The sequence below is a fragment of the Trichechus manatus genome, unplaced genomic scaffold, assembly GCF_000243295.1.
Source record: "Trichechus manatus latirostris isolate Lorelei unplaced genomic scaffold, TriManLat1.0 scaffold00029, whole genome shotgun sequence".
Lineage (NCBI taxonomy): Eukaryota > Metazoa > Chordata > Mammalia > Sirenia > Trichechidae > Trichechus > Trichechus manatus.
Genome location: NW_004443965.1, coordinates 4,971,417 through 4,998,558, shown reverse-complemented (window position 1 = coordinate 4,998,558; position 27,142 = coordinate 4,971,417). Strand labels below are relative to the sequence as shown.

The 27,142-nt window shown below is 35.7% G+C and overlaps 1 protein-coding gene across 6 annotated transcripts in view; it reads right to left on the bottom strand.

Annotated features, from left to right (window-relative positions):
- Positions 1-6,467: 6,467 nt before the first annotated feature.
- Positions 6,468-27,142, bottom strand: part of AP3B1 (adaptor related protein complex 3 subunit beta 1) — a 279,061-nt gene continuing 258,386 nt past the window's right edge. For all 6 annotated transcript variants that reach the window (XM_004374474.2, XM_023729481.1, XM_023729484.1 and 3 more), the window contains 3 exons: positions 24,963-25,060; positions 19,722-19,860; positions 6,468-7,805 (listed from right to left, as the gene is read on the bottom strand). In XM_004374474.2, the coding sequence (XP_004374531.1) occupies positions 7,652-7,805; positions 19,722-19,860; positions 24,963-25,060 (391 nt within the window). In that variant the 3' untranslated portion in view covers positions 6,468-7,651. The remainder of the gene's footprint in view (positions 7,806-19,721; positions 19,861-24,962; positions 25,061-27,142) is intronic.

The window sequence follows — 27,142 nt, the reverse complement described above, 5'->3', positions numbered from 1 at the left end:
TACATCTGTTTAAAAAAAAAAAGTCTAAGAGAAGCTTGCAGAAGGAAATCTGCACCAGGCTGAGCCAGCCGGGTGAATGGCAGAGAGAATAGAGGCTATTTGAATACTGATGTGGCCCTCACTTTCTTCCATTTCCATTAATGACATGCTCATCAAGGGCAAACAATGGGACCGGCTGCCGGCGCCTGTCACAGTGTGTGGGTGCTGGGATGCCAGACTGTCATCCCCGGGCTGCATTTAGAGACCTGCACGCTAATAAGAAGTGCTCTGTGCCGTCAATGCAGACAGGTGCTTCCGCGGCTGGGACATGCTCCATTCCCTTCCCCCTGAAACCCTCCTCTCCCAGCCCCCCTGACAGACACCATGAAATGCACAAATTAACAGCCCCATCATGTTGGGCTGCTGCTGCCTGCGGTGAAAGCAGAAAATCAAGTTGTCACCCAGGGTGCAGTGATAAAGCCACAGCCTCATTTCTCTGTTGGTGCCCTATAATAGCAAATGCCAGACAGCTGGATGGATGGGAGGCTTTAGATTAAGGCCTTGATGCACTCTGGCCAGAGAATTAGTAGTTGCTGTTTCCATGTGGATATTCTGTTCAAAACAAACATCTGGAGAAAGCAAAGTTTCTTAGAGCAGAAATGCCCTTTGCTTCTTTTGGAACCAAAGAAAACAGCCAAAAGAGAGTGGTGTTTCACAAAACCAAGAAGATTCCAACTCTCAACTTGCGTAGAACTTGATCAAGGACTTACAGCTATGTGAAGGTTAAGAGGTAGCAAAGGTCTGGTGCCAAGACCAATCTTGCTGATGCAGAGAACATTTCCTGGGTCCACAGAGCCCTGAGCTACTTACACCCCATCCAGCAAGTCCTCCTCCTCCTGAGACAAAGGACTCTTTCTAGGGTGAATTTTCAGAACTCCTGGAGCAGCCCTGCCTAAAGCTGCCCCTTCCCCAGACCTTTCTACTCCTCCCTATACATCTTCACAGATTAAAACTACTTATGAAATAACAGATACAAACAACCCTGCCCTCTTGGCACCAACAGCCACTGGGCTCTGAGTGTTTGGTGGCCTGACCAGACAGGGCTAACCTTTGCCCTGGCCAAGTGTGCGAAAGGAAGCAATGGAGGGGCCTAAGCCCTTCAGACTCCAAGGAGTTTAATGACATAATGGCCTGAGAACTTCAACATAAAACAGGAAGAGCAACTAACGAAACTCACAACATAAAATCCCCCTCCTGTCATTTTTATAGTAACAGTAAAACACTTTATTGAATTTATGAGCTACATAATGACTATGAAGAATGTAACCTGAATTAGAACCAACTCGGAAGTATAATATCAACTATAAACCCATTTCTATTACCCCATCCCTTCAGCTTTTTCTGTCCTCTTCCTTTCAACCAAGGGACACTGCCTTCCTCAGACTTATGCCTGAGACAGAGTTCATAACTTGCTAATAAATCTTGACTCTTCCTCCAGAGCTCTAGAGCTGACATACCTCCAGGTGTAAGACACTCTCTGGGGGTGACCATTCCCTTTCAAGGCCTCAGACCCATTAAAATGCATTTTAGAAAAAGAAAACCAGTTAGTCTTTCCTTTGCATAGAGCCCATCAAACTGAGAAGATCTCTGGGGATATACATCAGGTATTTCAATATCTGCAACTCCGTATCATAATGGCCTTTCCCAAATAGAAACTACAACCCCCTTGGAAGTTTATGAAAAGCATTCTCAGCCAAGGATGCAGTGTGCAGGTGGGGAGGGGGTGGTCAGTGTCTAATGCCCGGGTGTAGGGAGAACGTAGATCACTCAGCTAAGCCGCATGCTAGACTGTGTTTTCTGTTTCCATTTCACTCCTTAAGTCTTTCTGTTCCCCAAGGATTTTTCCAAAGGGGTAATAAAATAAAATGGGTGAAACAAAGCCATAAGCCAGTTAAGTCTGAAAGACATGTCATCTCATCTAAAAGGAAGAAATGGACCATTTCCATGCCTAAGGCTGACAGCAACGCCTGAGCTGGCAATAGTGCTATTTCATTTGATTTATAGAATAATGGGGTGACAAATGATGACAAAAATAAACTTTTACTGCACTGAACTGCTCCTTTATTTATGAAATTTGGCCAAGTAGTGAAATCTTTTATCTGCAAGTTGTAACATGGAGTGGGAACGAGTGATTATGGTGTGGTAATAGTAACCCAGCGATGGAGGCTGAGTCAGTTGGAAATGGATTGAGGTAAAGTAACTACTGCACCATGATAAATGTGAACAGCGCTTTGCTGACAGATGATCTAACAGGTGTTCATAACAACTATATAAGAGGATTTATTTATGACCAGCCACAGCCGCAGCAGCGTAAATCAACTCCAGCAGCTGCACACCGCTGAAACCAAGTCCCTGATGGAGGAACGGTGCAAGAGCCCAAAGAACACAATTCACTCCAGAATCTTAATCATCAAATAACATTTTTTTAGGTAATTACACCACAGCACAGAAATCATAATTACTTGCAATTAGAAAACTGAGCTGTTCATAACTTTGTTTACAAAATATTTTTATTTGGGGCCTATGGTTTTGATGAGGCCTGAGCCAAAGGAAGACTCTGGGGTGAAGAAGGAAAGAGGGTCCTTGGTTGATGGGGATTTCCGTGTGACACCTGTGAGAGGCCCTTTCACGGTGGCTTCATTTTTTAAGGCTCAAAAGTCAAACCTTCAATTGGGAGGATACTTGGTTTTCCCCAAACTTCTGCTTCAGCGTCCCCTTGGCAGCATGTCTGAGTTGCCACCTTACCCTTGGTCGCTACTCCTAATTCCACACACAGCTTATCAACAAAGGGGAATAAGCATCAAAAAAAAAAAAAAAAAAAAAATGAACTCATTAGAAATGGGGGTTTAAATTTAGGCTGAAGGGCCTATCTTCATACAATCTTTATTAACTTCTTTCCAAAGGCAGAACTTAACATTTTTCTTTTAGTAGGTCATAGTTGTAACATTTCCTTACTGTTGTGCATGGAGATGTTTGATCTTATTAAGAATCCTTCATTCATCACATTGCTAAAAAAAAGTGGATCTCAAATGGGGGTGTGAAGACGTTCTTCTGGAGAAGGATAAAATCAGAATCTTGGTTGGGGTGCAGTTTGAGAAAATTAATCTCCTCCACCTCCTACATATTGATACTTTGCCCTTGACAACCCCTGCCCCTGCCCCTGGTCCCAGGACAGTTAATGAGAAGGGTGGAGAAGCAGAGTTTCCCTCTTCTCTCCAAGTGCCCATGTACCATCTGCAGTCTCAAGGCCTGACATGCGTGAGTCCATTGGCAGAATCATCCACTGGTTAGTTTGCTGCACATCTCTACACCTCAGAATAAGGATTTTCCTAGATTTAAGTCTGGATCTTTGGTGTCTCTGATGCTCAAGGCTGTAGATGAGAAACTAGTGTCTTAGATATGCATTAAAGCTAAGGTTTGAATGAATTGTAATAATTCCTTATTTGAGATCTGAGGGTCTAGATGTACAAGTGACTATGTACATAAAACTGTCTCCAGAAAAAGACAAACATGAGTGAAGAAGATTAGAAGTTTTAGCATACCTCAACTCACAATCACGTAACCAGTAAATAGACACCAATGGAATTTAATAATCTTTAGCTACTCGACTATAAGTCCAAAAAGACTCATTTTAGAACCTGCCATGGCAAAGGAGATACCTAAAATCTCCAAAGAAATATTTAAAATCAGCTTACAAGCAGAAGAATAAAACCAACAAGACCAGTTCCTCCTAATCTCTAGTTCAATGGTTTCCAACCTTTTTTCTGCTTCTACACTGTTTACACGTGCAGCATATTCCTATCCATAATATCTCAACCATCCATTGAGATGGAGGTTTGGGGGTGGTTTAATGAGAGAGAGTTTGGGTGTGTGTGAGAGGGGAGAGAGGAGAAATGAGGGCAATAAGAGGAAGGGGACATATCATTTTCTGGTGTGTGGCATGTTGCTTTCTGTACAAAAGTATTTCAAATGCATATTAAGATATAGCCTCGGTTGAGATCAATATATTCTCCCTTCCCTTACTCCTGGAAACTCTCCCTCTCCTCTTCTCTTTTTGGATGCCACTCCACTTTTCAGGCCCAGCTAGCTTCACTGCCTCAGTTAAACCCGCTCAGACCTCTCCAAGCCAGTGATCACTTCTTCCTCAAATCCAGTGGCACTTATTGCCGCTATTTGGACAATTAATCATGCAGTTGCTTCATGTATCTCATAATTCAGCTCTCAAAGAGCTACGTTCCAAGTTTGTTGGTGAAGTGATCAGATAGAACCTAAAACATCTTCCCTCAGAAAACAATTAAATGTGGTGTTAACTTCCCAGATCAGATCATAAAATCCTGCTTATCTCATAACATAGTTGAAAAGTGGTAGAAAAGAAATGTTACCAAAAATAGGAAGAGTAAAGCAATTCATTTAGTTGTACTGAATGCCGTTTGTTGGGAAGTCAGATAAAAAGGGAGATGGAATCTTCGTGAAGATTCAGAAAAGAATCTTCTGGTCATCTAAGGCTTATTTTTCTATCGAACACAACTTCCATCATCTAAGACTATAACACACACTATCATAAACTTGTCATCTTTGATATTTTGTTTATTTGTTGTCCCCAAAAAAAGATTAGGAAGAAAGTGAAATTGATCATGAAAACGTTCAAGATAACTGGTCAAGTTAGAAGGCAGAAGGGAAGGAGAGGATTAAAAAAGATAAGCAAGTACTGCAAAAAAATAATTGTCTTTTAATTAACTGACTTCCTATTGACGGAAGAAAAGCAAGTGGTTGACCAGTCCACCGTGTGAGGAGAAAGGAGATGGAGTCGGTGGGCCTGTATTAGTATATAAGCAAAATCTGTTCGTAAACCAGGTCTTGCTGATTTAAGAAAGGTCCACGTTGCCTTTTTTTTTTTAATTGCCAATTTGACTGCAAGTTTCTTGGGGGTATACAGCTTATTATATTTTACCATACCCCTGACAATGCTTACCACACTTCACACTGGATGCAGTCTTTAAACAGAAAAGGAATGGTATGGCTCTGTTAATTTTGTGTTATACCGTAGGGCTCTTTCTTCCCCTCCCATTATGTGAGAAGAGGGGTTTTCCCCCGGTAAGCAAAGTTGTCTATAAGGTCAGAGAGACTACAGAAAGGGAACAAAGCAGGGGAAAGAGCTTAGGTTTTCCTTTTAAATCTCTCTTTACATTATTCATCTTTCTGGATTTTTAACTTCTGTAACATAACATATAAATTCTTAACAATAAAACGCAGGTGACAAAGGCAAACTCTTCTCATAAGCTATTATAAAGTTGTTAAAATGTTTGCAAATAGTTATTGGGAAGAGAAAGTATATAGTAGGTGAGTTTGATAAGTTCATTGTTATAGCTTCTTTAAAATAAAAAAAATTTTTTCTTCTAATAATAAAGCAAATATATTGCAATTCCAAAAATGAGGCTCAGTCTGAAATATACTATGAGAGCCAATCTTCAAGACTGGTGTACATAAAATGTCCCATTAAGTCAACATTAAAAGGAAAAAATACAGCTAGAATTAAGAATCCAACACTGACTAACTCGACTCAATGGAACAATTTCAAGATAATCGTGGATTATGATAAAGTTAAAGAAAATATGAGGCAAGGAACTCTGAATCATTGTATTAAAAAAAAAAAAATACCCAAATCTCACCAAACTCTGAACTTGGGACTACGGCCATTTTTCTAATTTCATTTACATGAAAAAAATATTTTAATGATATTAAACTATTGAGGTTAAAATGGTTTCAACTGGTAGCACACTACATTATATTACTGACAATATGGATTTTAACTATGAAAGTTAGCATTCAAAAATATTATCTTATTCAAAAGTAAAGTCCTATTGACATTCCCATAGTTTTAAAAAAAAAACATGAAAAAATATGACCTATTTTTAAAGATGAGTGCTCTAACTTAAGGAAAATAAAAACCTCTTCATCACAACACACACTTTTCCTTCTGCCTGGATGGTGCCACTGTAAGCATAAATACTTTTTTCAGAAAACAGGTATCTAGCCTGTCAAATTTTCTATAACATCTCAAAAAGTTACTCACTTAAAAACCCAAAGTTACAGGGCCCTGAGAAACAGGGTTAACAATGGAAATGCCAATGGACTGCAACTCCAGAGGTGCTCCTGGGTCAGGACTACGACAACATACAGGCTGCAGAGAGAGGCCGGACTGTGGCTTCTACCGTCAGACTTCTCTCCATTTAGATTCACTGCTGTATGTCAGAAGCAGGAAAATTTAACAATCTTGTTTGCTCTTTCCAGCTCACAAGCTTGAAAATTTAAATAATTTTCCAGTCTGTTTTGTCCTTCTCAGTATGTATGTCCCAAGAATGTTTCATTCTGGCTTTTTTTTTCTACTTTATATATGTCCTCCAGTGTTTCAATGTGCTTTCTTTTCCTTTTTACTGGTTTTACCATTATCTATAAGGCTCTATACAAAGAGAACTGACTACCATATATTATCTTAAAGCCCATTACTCTGTATGGAAAAGGTAAATAAAATTTCAGCTGGTTTTAAAAATGTATAAAAGTATTAGAAAATAAAAGAAATGCTCTAGGGAAAAACGCTAACATGTTAATCACATAACTGGCTTTCAAACTTTTTACAATTAAGTTTATAATAAGTAGTTTTCAGAGGAGTTTCAGTCTGTCAAAGTTGGGCATTAAGATTTTTAAGGGAACAATGAGATTCAAAGAATTTATTTAGCAGATGTTAACAGACCTTATAATCAGATCTCTACTAAAATAGATACAAACTGCATGGCAGGAGACATTTTGTTTTGCAACATAAAGGGTGTTTTTGTTAAGCATACCAATTCTTTTTCTTGGAGTTAACTATTCTATAACACAATTAGAAAATCTGCCTGGTTTGAAAGTGGCTTTTGTTTTACTAACTAAACCCTGCTGCTACTCTGCATAATCTAATACTCAAAATATTTACTTTAGAATTCAAAGACCCTCAGCATATGAACTTCAAGATCACGACTAGTTTCCAATAAAAACGCAAAGACAAATGTGATTCATATGCTAGTTTATTTATCTTATTATTCAGTGATAATTTCATGATGACAGCTGTCAATACTCAATTATGATAGCAGGAAATTCAGAGAACAAATTTTTTCATAGATCTTGTTGTTTATGCACTTAATTCTAAAAAGTATGTCATCCCATTTTCACATACCAAGCTGAAAGGCCAGACTATTTCTTTGCTAATTTCTGCTTACTGCTGAAACGAAGATGATTTCCAATGAACTTGAAATGTCCAACTCATGTCCATCATTGTTGAGAAAGAAAAGGAAGATAAGAAGGCCACAAGAAGTAGCAGGACAGAGAAAATGCCACATGGATTCAAGAGTTAACTGACAGTAAAATATATGTTCTTTGGTTAGCAAAGCAAAAAGGGGAAAGTACTGCATACATGATAGATACACACTAGCATTCTAAAGCAGGAGACAAGAATGTCAAGAGTGTATTCTTCCCCCACTGCCAGATGGAAGGGCTATTATTATAAATGAAAGGCAGCAGTAGTGGATGCCAGGCACTTTTGTTGTGTGCCAGATTCTGAAGTCCAGATGTAAGCAGGTTACCCCTGGGACAGGACAGGCTTCAGCTCCCGCAGCAGAACAGAACCAATCACAGTTTTCTCAGTGTTTATGATAAGCTGTGCTGTAGAGCCTTCCTTCAGTTCCACTGTGACTAGCATCAGTGACCCACTGTGCACAGTTTTAGCTGCAAACCTGGAAGAAAAAAAAAAAAAAGAGAGACCTTTTATCATGGGGGGGAAAAAGGAGACAGCGCAAATTCAAATAGATTTAAAATAACTTTTTTCCTCAAATGAAATAATTTATTGGTTCCCTACTGCCAAAAACCCAAAGCCAAGCATTCTTCTGAAAAAAATCAATAAACTGCCCAGCACCATGCTTACCACAAGCAGGTCATTTTAGTGCATCTTTAAAACAGAACAAGAAAAGGAAGTCCATTTTGCTTATTAGTTTGAACAAGGGATGCAGGTGAATAATTCTGCAGCACAATATACTGGGGAATCATTCATTTTGCTATTTAACATTTCACCAAGCAGAGGGCCATTTAAAATAAATCACTACATTTTTATTTTTAAAACATGTTAAGAAAAGGTACCTTTCTCAAAGAGCTTGAAATTTTAATTCCTCATATCTGAAAATGATTATGCAAGAAGTTAGATAATTTTATGCATATTATAAAATTCTTATTATGTTTCAATGTATTCACTCATGTTAAAATATTCAAATTCTATCTCTAATGTTGATGATGACATGCAATGAAATCACGATAGCCAACTGTAACATCACACTTTCCTTTTTTTTTAAGGTTCAGAACATTAGATCCCACAACCCTCCACCCCTTTTTCTTTGCTTTAGAATGTAATAGAGGAAACTTAAGGTCTAATGCTCCATTACTAAATTCCAAGACACGAAGAACCTACTAATTACATGGAATTAAAAGGAAAACTAGCCTTTTAAGCACTGCAATTGACTGAAAAGCCGTTGGAGGCACAATGAACTTCTGTCAATCCTGCTAATTCATTCTGCATGCACAGTCAAGCCCCAGAGACGTGAGGGGAGAGGATGCGTAACCCGCTAGGCCTCCATTTTCCGCATGGAGTATGTCCCACACATTTTTGGCGGGAGGGGGTTTGATTGTAAGGATGACTGGAGAAAAACAAAGTTGCTGCACATGAGCTTTCGAAAACACTAACAAGTGTAGAGCAGGTCTGTGACCTGCTGTGATCCCACTTTGCAGGGTCAATCCCCTTTCCCCTTTCTGTACGACACGTGTCTGAATCTGAGCCATCTGCCTCAATTTGCGCAACATCGTCAGCGACAATGGCACCCAGTTAGCCCTGACAACAGCTCACAATACATACAAATAAAACTGCCGGGCTGACAGCACGCTGCGGACTATTCAAGAGCAAACCAACTGGTCAGTGTCTCATGTCTGACAATTAGCATGGGCCTTGCACAGAGCCCACGGCATCCTCAGGGATCTGTTTAATTACCATCAACATAAAAGAGGGAGTTTATCAGGAGACACTCAGAAAAACTTCACTCCCGACTTAATTAAAATATTAGCCACTTAAGCAGGAAGCAGATTCTCTTTAAATGAAAAGTAATTTCTTTTTTGAGGATTTAAAAAAAAAAATAACATCAAAATCTCATAACACATTAGGTTCTTTTTTTGAAATCTAACAAGCCATTTTTGGCTTAAATAGAATCATGAAAATCTGTTTTCCAACAATAATTAGGATAATGCATTAAAAGCAAAACATATATGCTAATTTTACTAAACTGAAAATATTATCAACACCTTTAAGTTGTATTTTAAAATGTTAGCTAATGGTTTGTTGACAACGTGTGTTAGAAACCTTCCCAGTCATTTATTTGTGTAGGTGTTGGAAAGCTCCTCTCTACAAACACGCTGAACACTTGTCAAGGAATCAGAACAGTGTTCCAGCAAAGAAAAGCAATTTTAAGTAGCCACTTAAGAATATAAATCATACCAATGTTTTAAAAGAGCTTTTATAAAGCTCTTAACATATATATCAATCTGCTTTCCAGATTTGCACATAAGAGATAAGGAGCTGGGTACCTTAATTTCATTTTTGAGAGAACACAAAGATAACCAGCTCCAAGATGACCTCTCCTTTATATGGCCCCTTGCAGGATTATGCATTTCTTTTGTCTAAATTTTTGAGGTTCTTCTGCTTCATAGGAGAAGCCTGTTTCTACATTTCTGTTAAATCAATTCCAAATAACACTTGGTGGCTCTATTATCCCATTCATCTATGCAACTTTTTCCACAGATTTGATCATTCCATGCATAACTCACTCAAGAAAAATTTCAACAAAGGTCCTTATTTCTGACAAGGTTATAATTATGTAAACAATAGTCTTATTAGTCCCTTTATTTACTTAACACTTGTGTCTTGGGACCATAAAGAAGGAGATTATGTTTGAACAGGAACACAAAAACACTATTGTTTGAATTTCAGAGTTGCATAGCCCCAAGGTATGTTTTTTACTTCTTTTCTATTAAACTTTAGAGCCAATGTTATACTAATACAGATTCAGCAGAGACAAATGTCAATTTTGGTGTCAGTATCTTTAAAGAGATTAAAATTAAAATTAATTTCTTGTATAATGTTTTTGAAATCCTAGTCTCACAAAACTCTCAATACTGTAAAGAACAGGGACATGAAAGAAAGAGGCATTTGCTTCCACTGTAGTAGAAACATGCTAAGCAAATCATTCCAGCAATAAAATCTATTAGCTGATATAAAAGCTACTGCCTTTTAACTAGGTCTCCATGTTCTAATGGACACAAATGGTAGAAGCAATGTTTTAAACCAGAAGACTAGAAGATCAGATGTTCTGACATTCTCATTTCACAGTTCAAAAAGGATGTATTTAATTGGAACACAGCGTGATTACAATTGGCTTGTTTTGGTCCATGTTAAGCAAAAGTCACCCCCCAAAATTTATTAATCATTTAACTCTCAAACAGGCTATGCTTTAACACACATTTAAAAGATACTTGTGGACAGAGTACTAGTTAATAAACGACAAATAGCTAGCTTTTGGATTATAATCAAGAAATACTGATTATAAAGACAGCTTGGGTCAAATACTGATATACTCAATTTAATGGCTGACAAGCACCTCTGTAGTTGGCCTCAAACTAAGATCTGATTGTGACAAAAATTTTTCAGAAGGCATCTGAGGTTTTTGATGACCATAACGATAATAAACGCTACCATTAACTGCTTACTGTGTGTCTGCAGTAGGGTACTAAACACTTCACTTGTATTATCACATTTGATGGCTAGAAGTAGGTACTATTATTACCCTATTTTATATATGAGAAAACTGAGGTCCCCAGGAGTTGAGGAACTTGCTCAGGGCCACACAGCCATTGAATAGGTGAGCAGGAATTTGAATCCAAGCATTCTGATTCCAGATCATACAAGTTTCTTAATATACGCAAAAACGCACCATTAATATTTTTTTTATCAGTCAACAGATAAATTAAGACTTTTCCTACTGGTCTAATATTCGTGTAATCTATTTCATTCCAAAAACTTTAGGATTTTTCTTTTTAAAAATACTGTAATTGACTTTTGTAGTATTCTGTAATTTAAAGAATCTTGATTTGAAGCTTTGCCATAACACAGATTTAATTTCTGCCTTTAAAGATTTTCAAAATTTTAAATTCACTGCACCCCCGCTATATACACACTCCCTCAAAAAAGATGAGCAATGAAGAATACAAAACCTTGCAAGGAGCTGAAACAGAAGGGAGGGATTACTGGGAGACCAATCAACCTTGAAAACCAGTAACACCACAAATGAGAACAAATAAGGGGGATGACAGTTAAAAATGTATTGCCTATATATGATGGGCTCCATGTTATTTAAAAGATACTGTCTAGGTATTTTTCATTTCATTCTACCACCAAGAACTCACTGTTATCTTTTGTCTGTTATCTTTAGTAACTGACATTTAATCTTTGAAGCCTATAAGAATTCTTAAAATTTAAGTGGGGGCGGGGGGGAAAGCTGGTTGCCAACTCTAAAAGAAAGTATGCACCACTTTTCTAAAAAAAGTCATTTTATCTTAATAATTGACAGGATTATGAAAACAGGTCAACTAATGACAAATTTGAACAAATATAGTATCTATAATACATGGGTTTATTCCCTCATGTACTTAAATCACACTTTTTTTAGATATGTGAGAAATTGGCTATGGATCATAAATGCTCTTTGTTTGAAGGAAAAGAAACCCTACAACTCAAATTGTCCTAACAACTGTTAATAGTATAATATGAATTTAAAAATATTTATCTGAGAGCCTGCATTAATCTCTAGGGTATTCACAAACGTAAATTTCTTTACGCTGAATCAGATTTGCTACACTTAATGCAACAGCTCTAAGACATGCTTTTTCTTCTCTTGGATAGTCTTCCTGGTTTCTGATTTTTCTATTCTGAGTTCAATTTTATCATGTTTTCTGTTCTACTGGTTACCAGAAGCTGTGACAATGGCCCACTCAGGCTAAAACTTTTTTTTCTACTCTGTACATGAAGCCTTCAATTACTGCCTGCTGAAGCAGACAGAATCCTATTAGTAAGAAAGAGGATCACAAGATGCAGTGCCCTGCCCTAGCTGTATAAAAATAATTAGTCCAAAGCTGACAAATGTGTAATGAAGTCGCACAATGATTATATGTTTAAGAAATACTGGTCTGAATAAGTCTCTTAAAACCAAATACCAAAGTAAGATGATTTAGAGTATTATTTTCCAAAAGATTTAAAATGGTAAATCCTTATTATCTTGAGTTAATACAGAAGAACATTTTTAATTTTAAAAACGTGTAAAAAATTCTATTTTGCTAACTATAAAATTGTATTTCAAAGTTAAGCTCATTATACTATTGAATATTAAAGGGAAAAAAAACCTATTTAAATGTAACTCAAGGTTAGAGAATTCATCGAAAGCAATGTTATTTTTCCCTATTATTTAAAAAAAAAATCACCCCACAATATTGTAGTATTTTCCTTTAACATTCTGATGAATAGAGTGAAAACAAAAAATTAGCTACCATCATAATTCAAAACTCTTTATCTTTAGAGATGGTATAAAAAATTACTTCCCACCCTATCAGGTTAACGATACATTCTCCTTCTTTACACAGAAAAACTAAAAAATCCAAATGTACTTCCTCAAAGAAGGCATAAAGCATTCTAGTTATTCCACAGCAATTTTGATTTGTCTCTGTGGTGAGGTGAGGTGAAATGGAAGTTAACACCAGAAAACCAAATAGTAAAACAAATCCTTACCCCATTCTCTTTGCTTTGATTCCTTACGAAACTGTCAACCCAAAAGGAAAATCACCAAGAATACCTTTCTTTGATTTTTACATGAAAACAGTTATATACTTCTATTAGTAAAACTGTAATATTATAGGACGTTACCTTAGAAATGGTGAAATTAAATAAAACTCAAAGAATGTTTTAAAGTAAAAATCAGTTGCACAGTTTGGTTACTTCTGAAATGTCCAAATGTGCTTTCTGTGTAAAAATTAACCGAGATTCCCATTTGTTTTTCAATGAAACGCTGCTCACAGAGCCAGCAGAGTTCAAAGCAGCCAGATACAGAAGCAGTGCTGTCCTCTAGTGGACAATCACCAACTTGAGCAAGAACTCTGTTCTAATTACTAAATTTTAGGTTCCACAAATCTTCCTTTTGAGCTCAAAATTTGTCATATTTGTAGAAAAGACCTAAGCCTGACATCTTTATATTAACAACTGTAAAAAATTTTGTTTTAAGACAGATGAAGTAGGGTGAGTGTAGTATCAGGGCTTATGAAACTAGGCACCAAGACATCAGATGTTATTTGATCAGCAAAAATTGTTTTCAATATGGTCACTCAAAATTACTCAGCATTTAAATCTTCTATAGTTACCAGGAGAAGAGAAATTAAACAACCAGCAAATAAAAACAAGCCAATATTGATCAATCTAAGAAAAGAAAAAAGGGAAATATTAGGGGCTCCACCAGGAAGTAACTGTAATCCTAGCACAAGCAAAATCTATCACAAAGAAGGTCTTCAAATGATGCTGAATGAAGGAGTTACATGATGCAGATCTTTGAGGATAGAAACAATAGTATATAATGGTATTTCCCCCATTAACAACCATTTAAAAAATATATATATAGTAACAGTGTTTCACTGGATAAGTTTAAGGCCTACAAATCAACACAAGTTGTTCTTTACCCGTAATTTAATTAAATATCAAGATTGTTATTTTAAACCTGAAACAAATAACCTACTGCCGTCAAGTCGATTCTGACTCATAGTGACCCCACAGGGCTTCCAAGGCTGTAAATCTTTATGGAAGCAGACTACCATATCTCTCTCCAACGGAGCGGCTGGTGGGTTTGAACTGCAGACCTTTTGGTTAGCAGCCGAGCACTTTAACCACTGCATCACCAGAGTTCTTTGAAACAAATATAAACTGTCTTTAAATGTATTGATAAATTAAAAAGTTGACTGCAGGTTGCCATGGATACATGGCATTCACAGAACCAGGCTTTTCTAACAGTTAAGACTCTAAGTGACAAGAGTAAAACAACATTTATTCTACTAAGATTATAATTATCCACAAGTTGCATATATGCTCAAAATCTGCAAATTTAACAACAGACAGGGCAAACAAAATTCAAACCGAAGATTAAGATATACAAGAGGAATGTAAGTAGGGAATACGAGTTAATAATGAAAGCTGTTCTAGGGTTTTACTGAATCAGCTAAGCACTAAAATAGGATCATGGCATAAACAAGGCTCTCTGTTTTCACTCAAATATATTTTCCCTTTATAGGGTCAATTTGTTGTTCATGAAAGGGCAAAATGAGTAGGTAGTGTGACAACTGTTTTTAATACTACTGCATATGAATGTCAGAATTTCTGAAACCGAGTTAAAAAGTAAAATGGTTGAGATTGCTGAAAGACAAACTTTTACTTATGGTCTAAGATGGTTTCATAGATACCACTGTGATGTACTGTTACAATGAGCAATATACTAACTTGCACACTGAGAAAGATACAACAAAAAACTAAATAAAACATCTTGTCTCTTGCTGTCTCTTAATGACTAATCTGTAGAGAGGAGATATATGTAAACATAGGAAAAAATATTTTAAAATGTATCATGTGGCTATCCTTGACTCTTCATAATTCAGGGCTGCCTAAAACCATGGACTCTGGAACATTTACATCATAACCATCTGCAGTACTAGTTAAAATGCAGGCTCCTGGGCTCTGCCCCAGATGTACTGAACCCAAGTTTTCGGGGGTGGGTCCCAGGAATCTGAGTTTTACATAGATTCCCACATGACTGACTCTTATGTACAGAAAAACCTTAGAGATTTTGGAGCTATAGATTTCTAGCTTTCTGCTTTTTGGTCACTGTACTACTGACTAGCTGCCTGGGTGGCACAAACGGTTAAGCGCTCGACTACTAGCTGAAAGGCTGGTGGTTCGAACCCACCCAGGGGCACCTCAGAAGACAGGCTTGGCGATCTGCTTCTGAAAGGTCACAGCCTGGGACTCTATGGTGCCGTTCTATCCTGAACACATGGGGTTGCCATGAGTTGGAATCAACGACTGCAACTAACAACAACACTACTCATTAGCACCTTTACCAGAGGACAAGTGAAATAATAAATGCAAATGCACCTCAGTTTCTATAATGGTGAATGTGAATCTCCTTTATAACTCCTTACCTGATTTCTTTTCAGCAGACCAAAAGAAACTTTTCCTGGCCCTGGGTGAATTTAAGATTCCCATGACTAGTCCCTCTAATCAACTCCCCTAAAACACATTAAATCATGACATTTTTCCTTTTATAGTCCATCCATATACTGGCTTAATGCTGTCCATTGTGCCCTCTGTATATCCTTTATTTATATATTAGTTTATTGGAATCATCTTTAAAAAATATACTTTTAGACTTTCACAGTATATAGTAGATCTTGTACATGTTTTTATAAGAATACCTAAGATAGCAAATGAAGCTATTCAACTGCACATTTAAAAGTGCTTTTTATCTTTAATAAATGCTTTTTGATGATGACAGAATTCTCATTTCTGTACTACCCCTTATCATGTGGTAACTGTAATTTGGAAAATAGCAGACTGGCACACTGACCACACTCTGTAGATCTCAATAAGATGGTTTTGTTCTCAAAGGGCAGACTTTTCAAACAGCAAGTAAGTACCACACAAATGAAGATAAAGCTAAGTCTTTCAATAGTGTACTGGTTGGCTTTCTGATAATATCACTCATTTAGAAAATCAAAACTAAACCTATGTAATCTAATAGTAGATATGCTTTCTCAAGTGATTCTTTAAAGCAGTTAACTTTATAGGAAGTGGTTCTGGTTTTTTAAGTGAATTCCACAAAACTCATGCTCCTTTAATTGACGTTTTCTTAATCGGGGTCATTTTCTGTTGATGTGTTAAGAACCATTCTTTATTAAGTATTCAATTAAAACTTCTACTTTATACTATTACATACTTCAGCAAATTAATGAAGATTCATTGTTTTTCTTGGCTAATTCTTTCATTAAGACAAAATTTTACCTGGTATTTAGTATTAAAAAGTATTCAGATGTTAAAAAGTAGTAGGAATAAATTATTGCAAAACTAGGCAACAGGAACTTTATTCATTGAATGGTTAGAAAGAATATACTAATGATTATCAAAAAGTCCTCTGAGAAATAAAAGATTCTGAAAAATTAAATAGAATATACACCAACCAAGAATAATTTGATGAAAGTGAATTTAAAATTTCTTAAAATTATACTTAAAATGTTAATAGTCAAAATGCTTTTCATACCTGGTGTTTCTTAAAAATAATCCTATGCTGATTAACATTAATAAATATGAGACTAACTTTAGCTTTTCTCTTCATAAACTCAAAAAAAGCAACCATCACAGAAGAAAAGGAGGTCACTCTAAAATCTCATAGGGATTTCAATTTTGTCATTAACAATTAAATAATATACGAGCTTAGATACATAAACCATTAATCCCACTGGGTAATATAATACTGAGCACTACAGTTAAAAATATTAACACAATTCACTAAAGTGGTAAACTGTTAATTTCTGTTATTATAACATAAACAGTAATTGTTGACATTTCATTTTAAATGAAATTAAGCACAGGTACAGCTTTTATTAACAATACTTTGGACTTGTTACTAAGCATGAAAAAATGGCAAAAAAAATGATATATATAGAGGATAATTTTGATCAATTTCTGTATGAAAACCACAAATAACTCTAGGTGTTTGTCACCTTGAAGCTTTCTAAATTTTAGAACATAATCACAGCCACACTTCAGAACTATAAAAGCAAAAGTTTCCAATTGAAACTTTTCCAGTTAAGTATGGTGGGACCTGAGAGGCAAGTTAAGGCAGCACAGCCTGTTTCTAATCATAGACAGGTATTTTATTCACTTTTTGTCTCTGTACCAACTTCGGCTCCTCCCTCAAGTAACAGAGCCAAACACCAGGCTGCTGATGAGAGGGCTAGAATTGAAGAGCATCAAGGTATTGTGGATGTATATGAGGACCATTCCCCTAAAGCTAAACAGAAGTGGTTCTTATTTGTGTATCTCTCCTGTATTAGCATGGATAATTGAGAATTGACTCTAATTGTAATTTAGATCACTTGAACTCCAAGACAAGTTATAGGCAAGCTATGCTTTAATAAGAATTACACAACTGTAGTAAGTGTCTTTTTAGTCAACCCCCCAATAGGAAAACAGCTTTCATATTTTTTGGCTTGCAGAAGGTAATTTGACTTTTTCCTTCTAAGAAAAAAAAAAAAAATTCTGAAAGGCCGCCTTTGCTTTCAGAAAAGTTTAAAAAAATCCATACACAAACAAAAAACTAGAAGTTCCAACATAAACAATGTTATCCTATGTCTTTTTGTGCACTACAAGAGAACATATTAAAACAAGACTGCAGTGTTACTACACAGTAGATGGATCAGGTTAAATTTCACACTGCATAAGCCAAAAATTACAATTGACATATGGAATTTTAGTGTTCTAGTAATTTAAATAATTGAAAGAACCCATAAATAAAGTAAAATAGCTTATGTTACATAAAATCACCCAGGAAAATGAAAAAAAATTAAAATAGAAAACTCAGAACCAAAATATTTTCACTGAAAAGGGTTCTGCTCATTTTTTCTCTCCATTTGAATAAAACTAACTGATAGAGTTGTATTTGCATGGTGGTAGCAGCATGATGACTTTATATCCATTTTCTTTTTTCATCACAACTCTATGTGAGATAGGGCTTGTAGTAAGGCAAGAAATTGAAACATCAGACCTCTTGAGCAACTTACCCTCCTCTTAAAAAAAAAAAAAAAAAAGTACCAGGTAAATCTGTGTTTTGACTAGCATATAAAGTTTTCATTCTGTCACAATTAGCAGAATAAAGTTAGGCAACTCTGTATAATGGCAGAACAAAGACTAGAACTCAGTTCTTCTGATGTCAAGTTCAATGTTCTTCCATAGCTATCATGGAATTTTGTTTCAATCCACCTTCTTTTCCCTACCACCCATTCCCAAACAGATGAGGAACTTAAAGCCCATAAGGACAGACTATAACTAGCCCAAGACTACCAAGCCTGGTAATGGCAGAGCTGGGACAAAAACCCAGCTCACCTCTAGCACCCCTTAAACTGAGTCTCTCTTGCCCTTGTAGCGCGGTGGTTAAGAGCTCGGCTGCTAATCAAAAGGCTGGCAGTTCAAATCCACCAGCTGCTCCTTGGAAACCCTATGGGGGCAGTTCTACTCTGTCCTATAAGTCACTATGAGTCGGAATCGACTTGAGGGCAATGGGTTTTGCCTGTGTTAATTAACATAAAAAAATTTTAATGTTTGAAGGACTTATCTTTGACTCCAAATTTATTTTCTATAGTATTTGACAATTACATAAAAGGGGTACAATTAACATAGTATTTACATATTTTGAATGGCAGAAATATGCCATCAGAGGAATTGAAGATGGTTTGCAATGAATTCCCTTAAGCTCACAGAGAGCTATGCAACAACTGCATGCTTGTTTAAGGGGTAATTATTATTTTTATAACCACTTTCATTTAAAGCCACTGGCATTCATAAGAATACAAACAGAACAAATATATTAATCACATTTTCTGTTCCTTTGACAAATGACTTGGATCTCATGCTTGGTGGTAAAGATATTCTTGGTCTAAAAAACCGAAGCTGCATTTAGCCCCAGGTTGGTTGTCTAAACTAAAACATAGCAAACGAGTTGTTGTCAAGTAAATGTCGACTAAGGGTGACCCCATGTGTTATAGAACAGAACTGTTTCATAGGGTTTTCTTGGCTGTAATCTTTATGGAAGCAGATCACCAGGCCTTCTTTCCATGGCATCACTGGGTAGGTTCAAACTGCCAACCTTCAGGTTGGTAGTTGAGCATAAACCATTTGCACCACCTAGAGACTTGTGTTAGTTGTCTAGCAGCTCCTTATTAACTGGCAGCAGCCTTAGGGGATAGCTGTCAAAAGGAAATCAATATGAAGCACCCAAACTTCCCCCTTTCCAAGTAAAAAAGTCCAATTCCACTGCTTTATAAGATAGTTCTTCCTGGAAAGCCACTTAATCTGGTGAAACAGTCTCAACCATATCTTACAAACGGTATCTTTACATATCCCAAGGTATGATTCCCTGTATCTTTCAGCAAAGTCCATAGCAGTATAGCAATAATGCTATGAAATGGGCAAAAGGGCCTTAGCCCAAACTGAGTTTAGTCAAACTTTTTGCTTCAAAAATTTTGGTTGGTGTTTTTATTGGTAACTGGTGGTTCAAACCCACCAGCTGCTCTGGGGGAGAAAGATGTGGCAGTTCCACTCTGTCCTATAGGGTTGCTATGAGTGGGAATCAGCTCAAAGGCAACAGGCTGGGTTTTTGGTTTGTAGATGCAATATATCCAAATATATCATTAGGGAGAAAAGAGGGGAGGGGCTTACATTCACAAGTTATCTCTACATCACCTGTTAGTGAACTCACCTGTATATACTATCTTGGCCAGAAGGGACTACACCTACGTTGGCTACATTTACTACCTTCTGAAGTATCACAGTGGGAGTGAAATTCTGTGGTGCGGCAATAATTATAGTAGAAGTTTCATTCATTCCTGTTAGCATTCCTGTAAAAGCAAAAAAAGGTTCCCTTTACTAATTTCTTTATGAAAATCACATTAAAACAATTTTAGCCTCATAGCCAAAATTAAACATTTTTTCAAGAAACACTACTCCAGAATGTGACTTACAAGATAATTATCATAAAATTAAACTATAACTGTTTCAAAAATTTTTTAAAAATTCCATTGTGTTAGAAAAATGTGTGAAAAGGGACATCGCTCTTAATGAATTTGATTTTAAGTACTATAAGGATACAAATGTAGAAGCACAAAGATGAACTCTTACTCTCTTTAAAATATCCTCACTCTGCGTTATATAAGCTATTTACTGTTTAAGCATATATATACATATATGTAAATATATACAATGTATCTTATATACGTTTTCTTTTTTCTTAAAGTGCTCATATCGTCAAATGCTGCTTGAGAACGAATACAAGTGATTCTGTAACTACTAGCAGCATTACTTGATGTTAATATGATGGATCAAAGTTACCTCAACAATAATAGTCACTGACCGATTAAGTGGTTCTAAAAAATGTACACATTTGTAAGCTACACTTAATGATAACGGTATTTGCTTAGTGAATGGAACGATAGTTGTCAACAAAAACAGCAACCAAAGTTTCTGAAGCAAAAAGTCTGAAAACAGGAAAAATATGACTGGAAAATCTAAAATCCCAGAGACATTTCAAATAACATTTAGAAAAGAAAACAAGTTAAACAAAATCATAAACAAAAACCATAGAGATAACACAAGACATGCCATTAATCTCATATAAAAATATTCAGTGAACAAATGTAATAATATATCAAACACTCGGAACAATACTGAAATTTGGTATCTGCATTAAAAAGAACAAAATAATTATAATAAATGTCATCCATTTGGATCTGTGATTTAAGTCGTCTATACCTAAGGGAATCTAGTAAACTGATAACCTTTTGAGACATACTATGTACAGAAGTTAAAAAAAATTACAAAAAACTATAAAATTTGACTTCATGTTTTCAAAAGGCCCTTGTACTTTGAGGCCCATGTATTTAATTATTTATTGCAAATACAACCTGAAATGTAACAAAATCTGCGATTAACAGTATGAAGACATTAAAGGCTAACACTGTAAAAAAGACGCCATAAAATAGTAAATAGAAATATCTTGTTTCTAACAAAGAGCAGTTTTTACTATCCACTTTCAAACTCGGGGAACACTACGTTCTGTCTTAGACTGTTTTACTTCAATATTAGGCAAAAGCTTTAAAAACTACACTAGCAGTCAAACACTGCTTTTAAGTAAAGGACATAACACTGCTGAGAGATGTGTGTACTCATTTAGGATTTAAACCTTCTCCATTAAGCTCTATTGAAGAGCAACTGCTGAATAAATGAATGCAACTATGTTTATGTTAAAAGCCTGTTTCCCCCCCTGCAGCATGTAATTAAAGGAAATGTTGTACAAAGCCAGTACTTTTGTCAAGCTCCTGTAAATGGAAAGATGGATAGCACTCAGAGAAGTGAATGCATTGCTTCATATTTAACCTTAACACTCTTGTCATTAATGGTTTGTCTAACTTCTTCTATAAAAGACAAGGTACTGCTCCATTGAAGTAAAATTAAAAAAATCAACTAAACCATGCTTTTCAGAACAGAAGATTCATTATCGTCAGCTAATGTATTGGCATAAAGCAAAGTAACATCCTATCAAGTAAGGCACACATTCAATCTGCCTTCCCACCCCCCTTTATTTTTAACTCATGCTGTTTTATTGTTATAGGCAATTTGTACCACTCAGCATGACAGTGTAAACTGAATCAAGATTAATTTACATGCAAAAGAACACTTAGGAGAGCAGCATGGTAAGCAAATGTATTGTCTCGATTGCTGAGGTGGAAAAAGAACCTGGAAAGAAAAAAAGGTGCTCTAATTAAGGGGCATCAAATATGATTGCTTGTGGTAGTTAAGGGCCAGAAAATAGTAAATGTCTGACCATTTAAAGAATTAGCATCTTGCTGGCTAGGAACCCATAAGATGGATGCATAAATCATAATAAAATCAAGTAAACATTCTAGGTTTCTTAAACCAGAGATTTTTCTAAATGAAAACGTATCAGGTATTCTCAAATTAACAAGAAAGAAAAACATGCCAAGGTATCATTAAAAGTTTCACCTACAAAAAGAGACTTTAAAACATTGTATAGCCTGCTTATACATAATACAAGTAAAACTACTAGGAAAATAGTTTTAAATTGTCAGATTATGAATTCGTGGCTGCATTAGGATTTATCTAAGCTCTGGTAAAGGCAGTGGATAGCACTTAATTATCTGTAATTAATTACTATAGTGCAAACCAAATAATGTAAGAAAATAAAATAAAAAAATGTTTTCTAAGTTTCAGATTTGTAATTTAATTCATAAGAAGAAACTGAATAAGAGGAGGCAGCTTGGAATAAGCAATCAGCTTAGGCCTCTTACAATTAAAACTGCCCCAGGAAACCAAAATACTTTTTTTTTAACTAAAAAAGAGAGATGCCATGTTACAGTATGAAAGCATCCACAGCTAGATTATTAACCAACTTTACAACGAATAAATCATGCTTCTGTTGACGGTTCATAATATGATTATAGACAACTTCAATATATAGGATAAACCAATTCTTCATTTAGTATTTTGACTACCAAACTTATAAACATGCATGTTTAGTCATATAACCCTAGATGCAACAACTGATAAATGATAAAACAGGCTGTATATTTGAAATAAAGCTTTTTGTTTTAAAAATATTAATATGTATTCTCTGTAAGAAGCATTCTTATTTAATATTGTACACATTTTTAAATTATGTGCATCTTTAGTATAAACACAGAACTGTATTCCCCACGTTTCTTATAATTTTTTCAGTTAAATCCTAATTAAAACATTTAATGCATTTCTGGAGTCTCAAAATATACACCCTGTGAAATGAGATATTAAGTATGTAAATTAGTTTTATTTAAAGTAGAAAAATAGGTTAAACCTAGCATGTAATGACACACATACACACTTAAGTTTATTCCAGAACTTTGCATTGATAAAATCAGAGGAAACTGATTTTTATTCTGATTTAGGATTTTCACTTAGTGAGTTATTTCTCGGTGTCTTGTGTGAAATACGCTACGCTCTTCCTAGAGTAGTATAACAAACAAATACATGTGTAAAGTTGAGAATTGAGACCTCTATTACCAAACCAGCTGAAATCTATAACTAAAAAAACACTATTGAAAAGACTCTTTAAACCTGTGGTAAATTTACCAGCATCAAGTCCCACATCAAAGAAAGAATTCAGGAAGACAGAAAGAATGATACTTGCAAGGATTTACAAATACTTCACATAAACAAATTGTCAAATAGCTTTATTCAGAGTAGCCTTTCTGCTCTATTAAACACAGCAAACAGCTGCCAGATTTATTCAGACAAACAATCAACAACCATAGAAGTAAAATGGCAGAAGAAAAAGGAATTTTGGCAACAACTCCACAGAGGACCACAGCTATTCTCCAAGTGCACCTCTTCCGTGCACTTACGGTTCTGTATGGCTAGTCAGGGAAAAATCCCTTGGTCACAGCACAGCACAAAAAATTTGACCGAAGTATAAACTATACGAAAGCAAAGCCGAGGGAGAGAAAGGGCATATGTAATCTGCTGCTTTAGACAGACTTTAGCTGCAATTTTCAAAAAAGGAAAATCCCCTTAACAACAAATGTGCCAAAGCCTCATTCTGTCCCTTGGGCGCCACTCACCTTGGTTTGCTGAGCAGGTGTAAAGCAGAGAGGCAAGCTTTAGCCAGCAAAGGGTAAGAATAGCAAATATAAGAATGAATTCAATTTGTCAGCAGAAAAATAAAACCACAAGGATACTTTTCTTCTATAGCAATGATCAACATCCAAGAAAAACAAATACAAAGATAGATTTAGTCATTTTTGTTTATCACTTAAAAATAAGGCAGAGTCTGGTATGAGATTTTCTTTTTTACAGTCTGGTATGATAATTTCTTGGTGGGATTCTTCTACAGCATGTCTTTTCATCATTGTGGATAGCAAAGGGTTACAGCCACAAAAACAAAAAACAAGAAACTTTGGCAGTACAACGATGCCAGGAGGCATGCTCCTCTCCTTATGTTTAGACATTTGTCTGTGCTTAGCACATGGGGTCGCTATGAGTTGAAATCGACTGGATGGCACCTAACAAAAACAAAAAAGAACTTTCTAGAAGCTTGATGGATATAATTTAATGACCTCAAAATAAAGGGATCTTTGTTTGATAACCCCTTCTAGGAAAAATAAAAACATCCTAGATTCACATAAAATCTTAAAAATGGCAGACTATGGCATTTAAATATACCCTAGTTTTATAAATGTTATCCTTAATTATACAAATAAAATCAGACAGATTTATTTCCCCTTACTCATGTAAGAAAAAACACTCATATTTATTAGAAGGTATGCATGACTCTGGGCCAACTACAGGATATTAATACTTGCATTATGCTGAAAATATTTTCTTTTCAGGGGCATATTTTAAAATGTTCCAGCTCTGATATATTCTGACAACACAGCATTTCTTTAATATAGAGTTAGGTAAAAATAATAGAGGTATTTTTATGCTGTAATTGGGACTTTATTTTGGAGGGTAAGGCACTTTAATGTGTGGAGGGAAAAATACATTAGTAGTACGTGAAAAACAATTCTATAATGGAAGAAAATGCAGAAACATACCATTTACAGTCATAGAGCTTTGGTAGGTCCCAAATTCCTGGCATTTTCACTAATATAAAACACAATAGTATACCAGGTTGCTAAAACACAACTCCCAAGATTGAAAAGATGATTCAGAATCAATTTATTATTTTAACAACATATTAATCCATTTTCAAGTATGCCAGGAATGTAGACAAACATATACTTTTAAGGTTATTTTGTAAGAGCAAAGCATTAGCAGAAAATTGGAAGGTTGTGCACTGACATCTATTAATGGCTATGTATATATGGTAATTTATTTTAGAAATTGGCCAGGGGAATGAACACATATTACTTGGGATGCAAATTTCTAGTAAACTGTAGTAACCTCTTACCTTGCTCTTTCTTAAAATCTTTCTCTGACATGGCTACAGGTAAAAGTAGTTCTCCAACAGGTGGCTGAATACTAACATTGAAGCAATCATCCTTGGTACTAAGGAGAAAACACAACACGTTTAGCTGACTAAATGTTTAATAAGTAGACATTCTTAATACTATGCAGCTAAGGAGATGAAATTAAAGCAAATACCAGCATATAAATTATAATATCTTCTTGGCTTAAATATCATAGCTAAAAAAGGCTTGAAAAGTTTCTCAATCAACATTATTTCCAGAAAAAATACATCTGTGTCATTCAAACAGAAAAGATTCTTTCACAAAAATATGAAGCTACAGTAAATTATACCATTTGACACACAACTTTTAAAAACAGGTAAGCAGCCAAGGATATAAAACTACTCCCAGAGGAGCACTTCATGTAGATTATGGAGTAGAGGAGTAAGATTTTATCTTGTCTTCGTATGCTTCAAGTACAGAAAATGAAGTGATTAAACCTTAAATGGTTAAGATTTCTATTTGAAAAGATTATATTTGCTTTTTCATAAAGAATAAAATGGAGTAATCACACTTTGTTTAGGTACATGCTAATAAAATATCTCATCTGCAAACTTGTCTTTACAAAAACCCTTACTTTCTAGCTGTTATTTTGTGCCACTGATTCCCATTCATAGTGATCCTATAAAAAAAACCCGTTGCCGTGGTGTCAATTCTGACTCAGCGACCCTATAGGGCAGAGTAAAACTGCCCCATAGGGTTTCCTAGGCTGTAATCTTTATGGAAGCAGATCACCAGGTCATTTCTCCTGTGGAGCAGCTGGTGCGTTTGAACTGCTGACCTTTTGGTTAGCAGCCGAGCACTTAACCATTGAGCAACCAGTGCTTCTTAATTTTCTAGTAGTTACGTGTTAACATGCAGGAGAAAGATGTGGCAGTGGCAGTTTGCTTCCGTAAAGATTATAGCCTTGGAAATCCTATGGGGTTGTTCTACTCTGTCCTATAGGGTCGCTATGAGTGAGAATCCACTTGACAACAATATGTTTTATTCATTACCATTACTGATCAATATGTGGGAAAAGCTATTATTTCAAATTACAACTTTGTACTTAGATCAATATTGAGGTGCATTTATTTAGTTTAAATCTCATGACATTACTAGCAGCTAAAAAATACTAAATCTGCTTTAAAATTTTTAAAAAGTTAGATGTTTTGTTAGATGTCTGAAGTTAGGTAGATAAGTGTATCAGTTAAGAACGTTTGGCTACAAATAAGCACAAAATCCAACTAACAGTTTCTTTAGTAACAGGCGCTTACTGTTTAGTGTACAAGAAGTCTGGGAGTTAGCAGTGGTTGGCTTAATGGCTTAATGATGCTATTAAGGACCCAGGTTTTTTTTTGGCCATCCTTAGAGTGCTGTTTTCATCCTCATGGCTGCCATATGGCTGCTGCATCTCCAGCACCACTTTTGCATTCCACTGAAGAAGAATGAGTGATGATGAAGGAATAATGAATAACTGAGCCAAATGTGTTCCTTTTTATCAGGAAAGCTTTTCTTTGCTGAAAGTCCCACTGAATGGACTTCTACTTCCATGTTTTCCCACGGTCAGTGGGAAAGTGGCTAGGGAGATAGAGACTGTGGATAATACCAAATATCTAGATTAAGAGATATTTGAATTTATTGAAGGTGGAGTAGAGAGAAACAATATAATATGAAGAAAGGACATAAAATCCAGCTTTACTGTTTATGTTATTATGTACTGTATTCTTGTAAGCTGGTTTATTTATTTTTTAATGGAAGATGGTATGGACAAGATCAAAAAATAAATGTTTTAAGTTTTTCACATGTGGATTGTCTAAAGCAAACCAATAAATCCAATCTGTTTATTAATTCAATAAATATTTCCTGAATACAAACTTGATTACATGTACTATGTGAGATTCTGAGAATTTAAAAAGAAATGATGTTCCACATTCCACCTTGGTGAGTAGCATCTGGGCTCTTAAAAGCCTGTGAGCAGCCATCTAAGATATTCCACTGGTCTCACCCCTTCAGGAGCAAGGGAGAATGAAGAGAACAAATACAAGGAAAAGATTAGTCCAAAGGACTAATCGACCACAGCTACCACGGCCTCCAACAGACTGCGTCCAGTACAGCTAGATGGTGCCTGGCTACCACCACT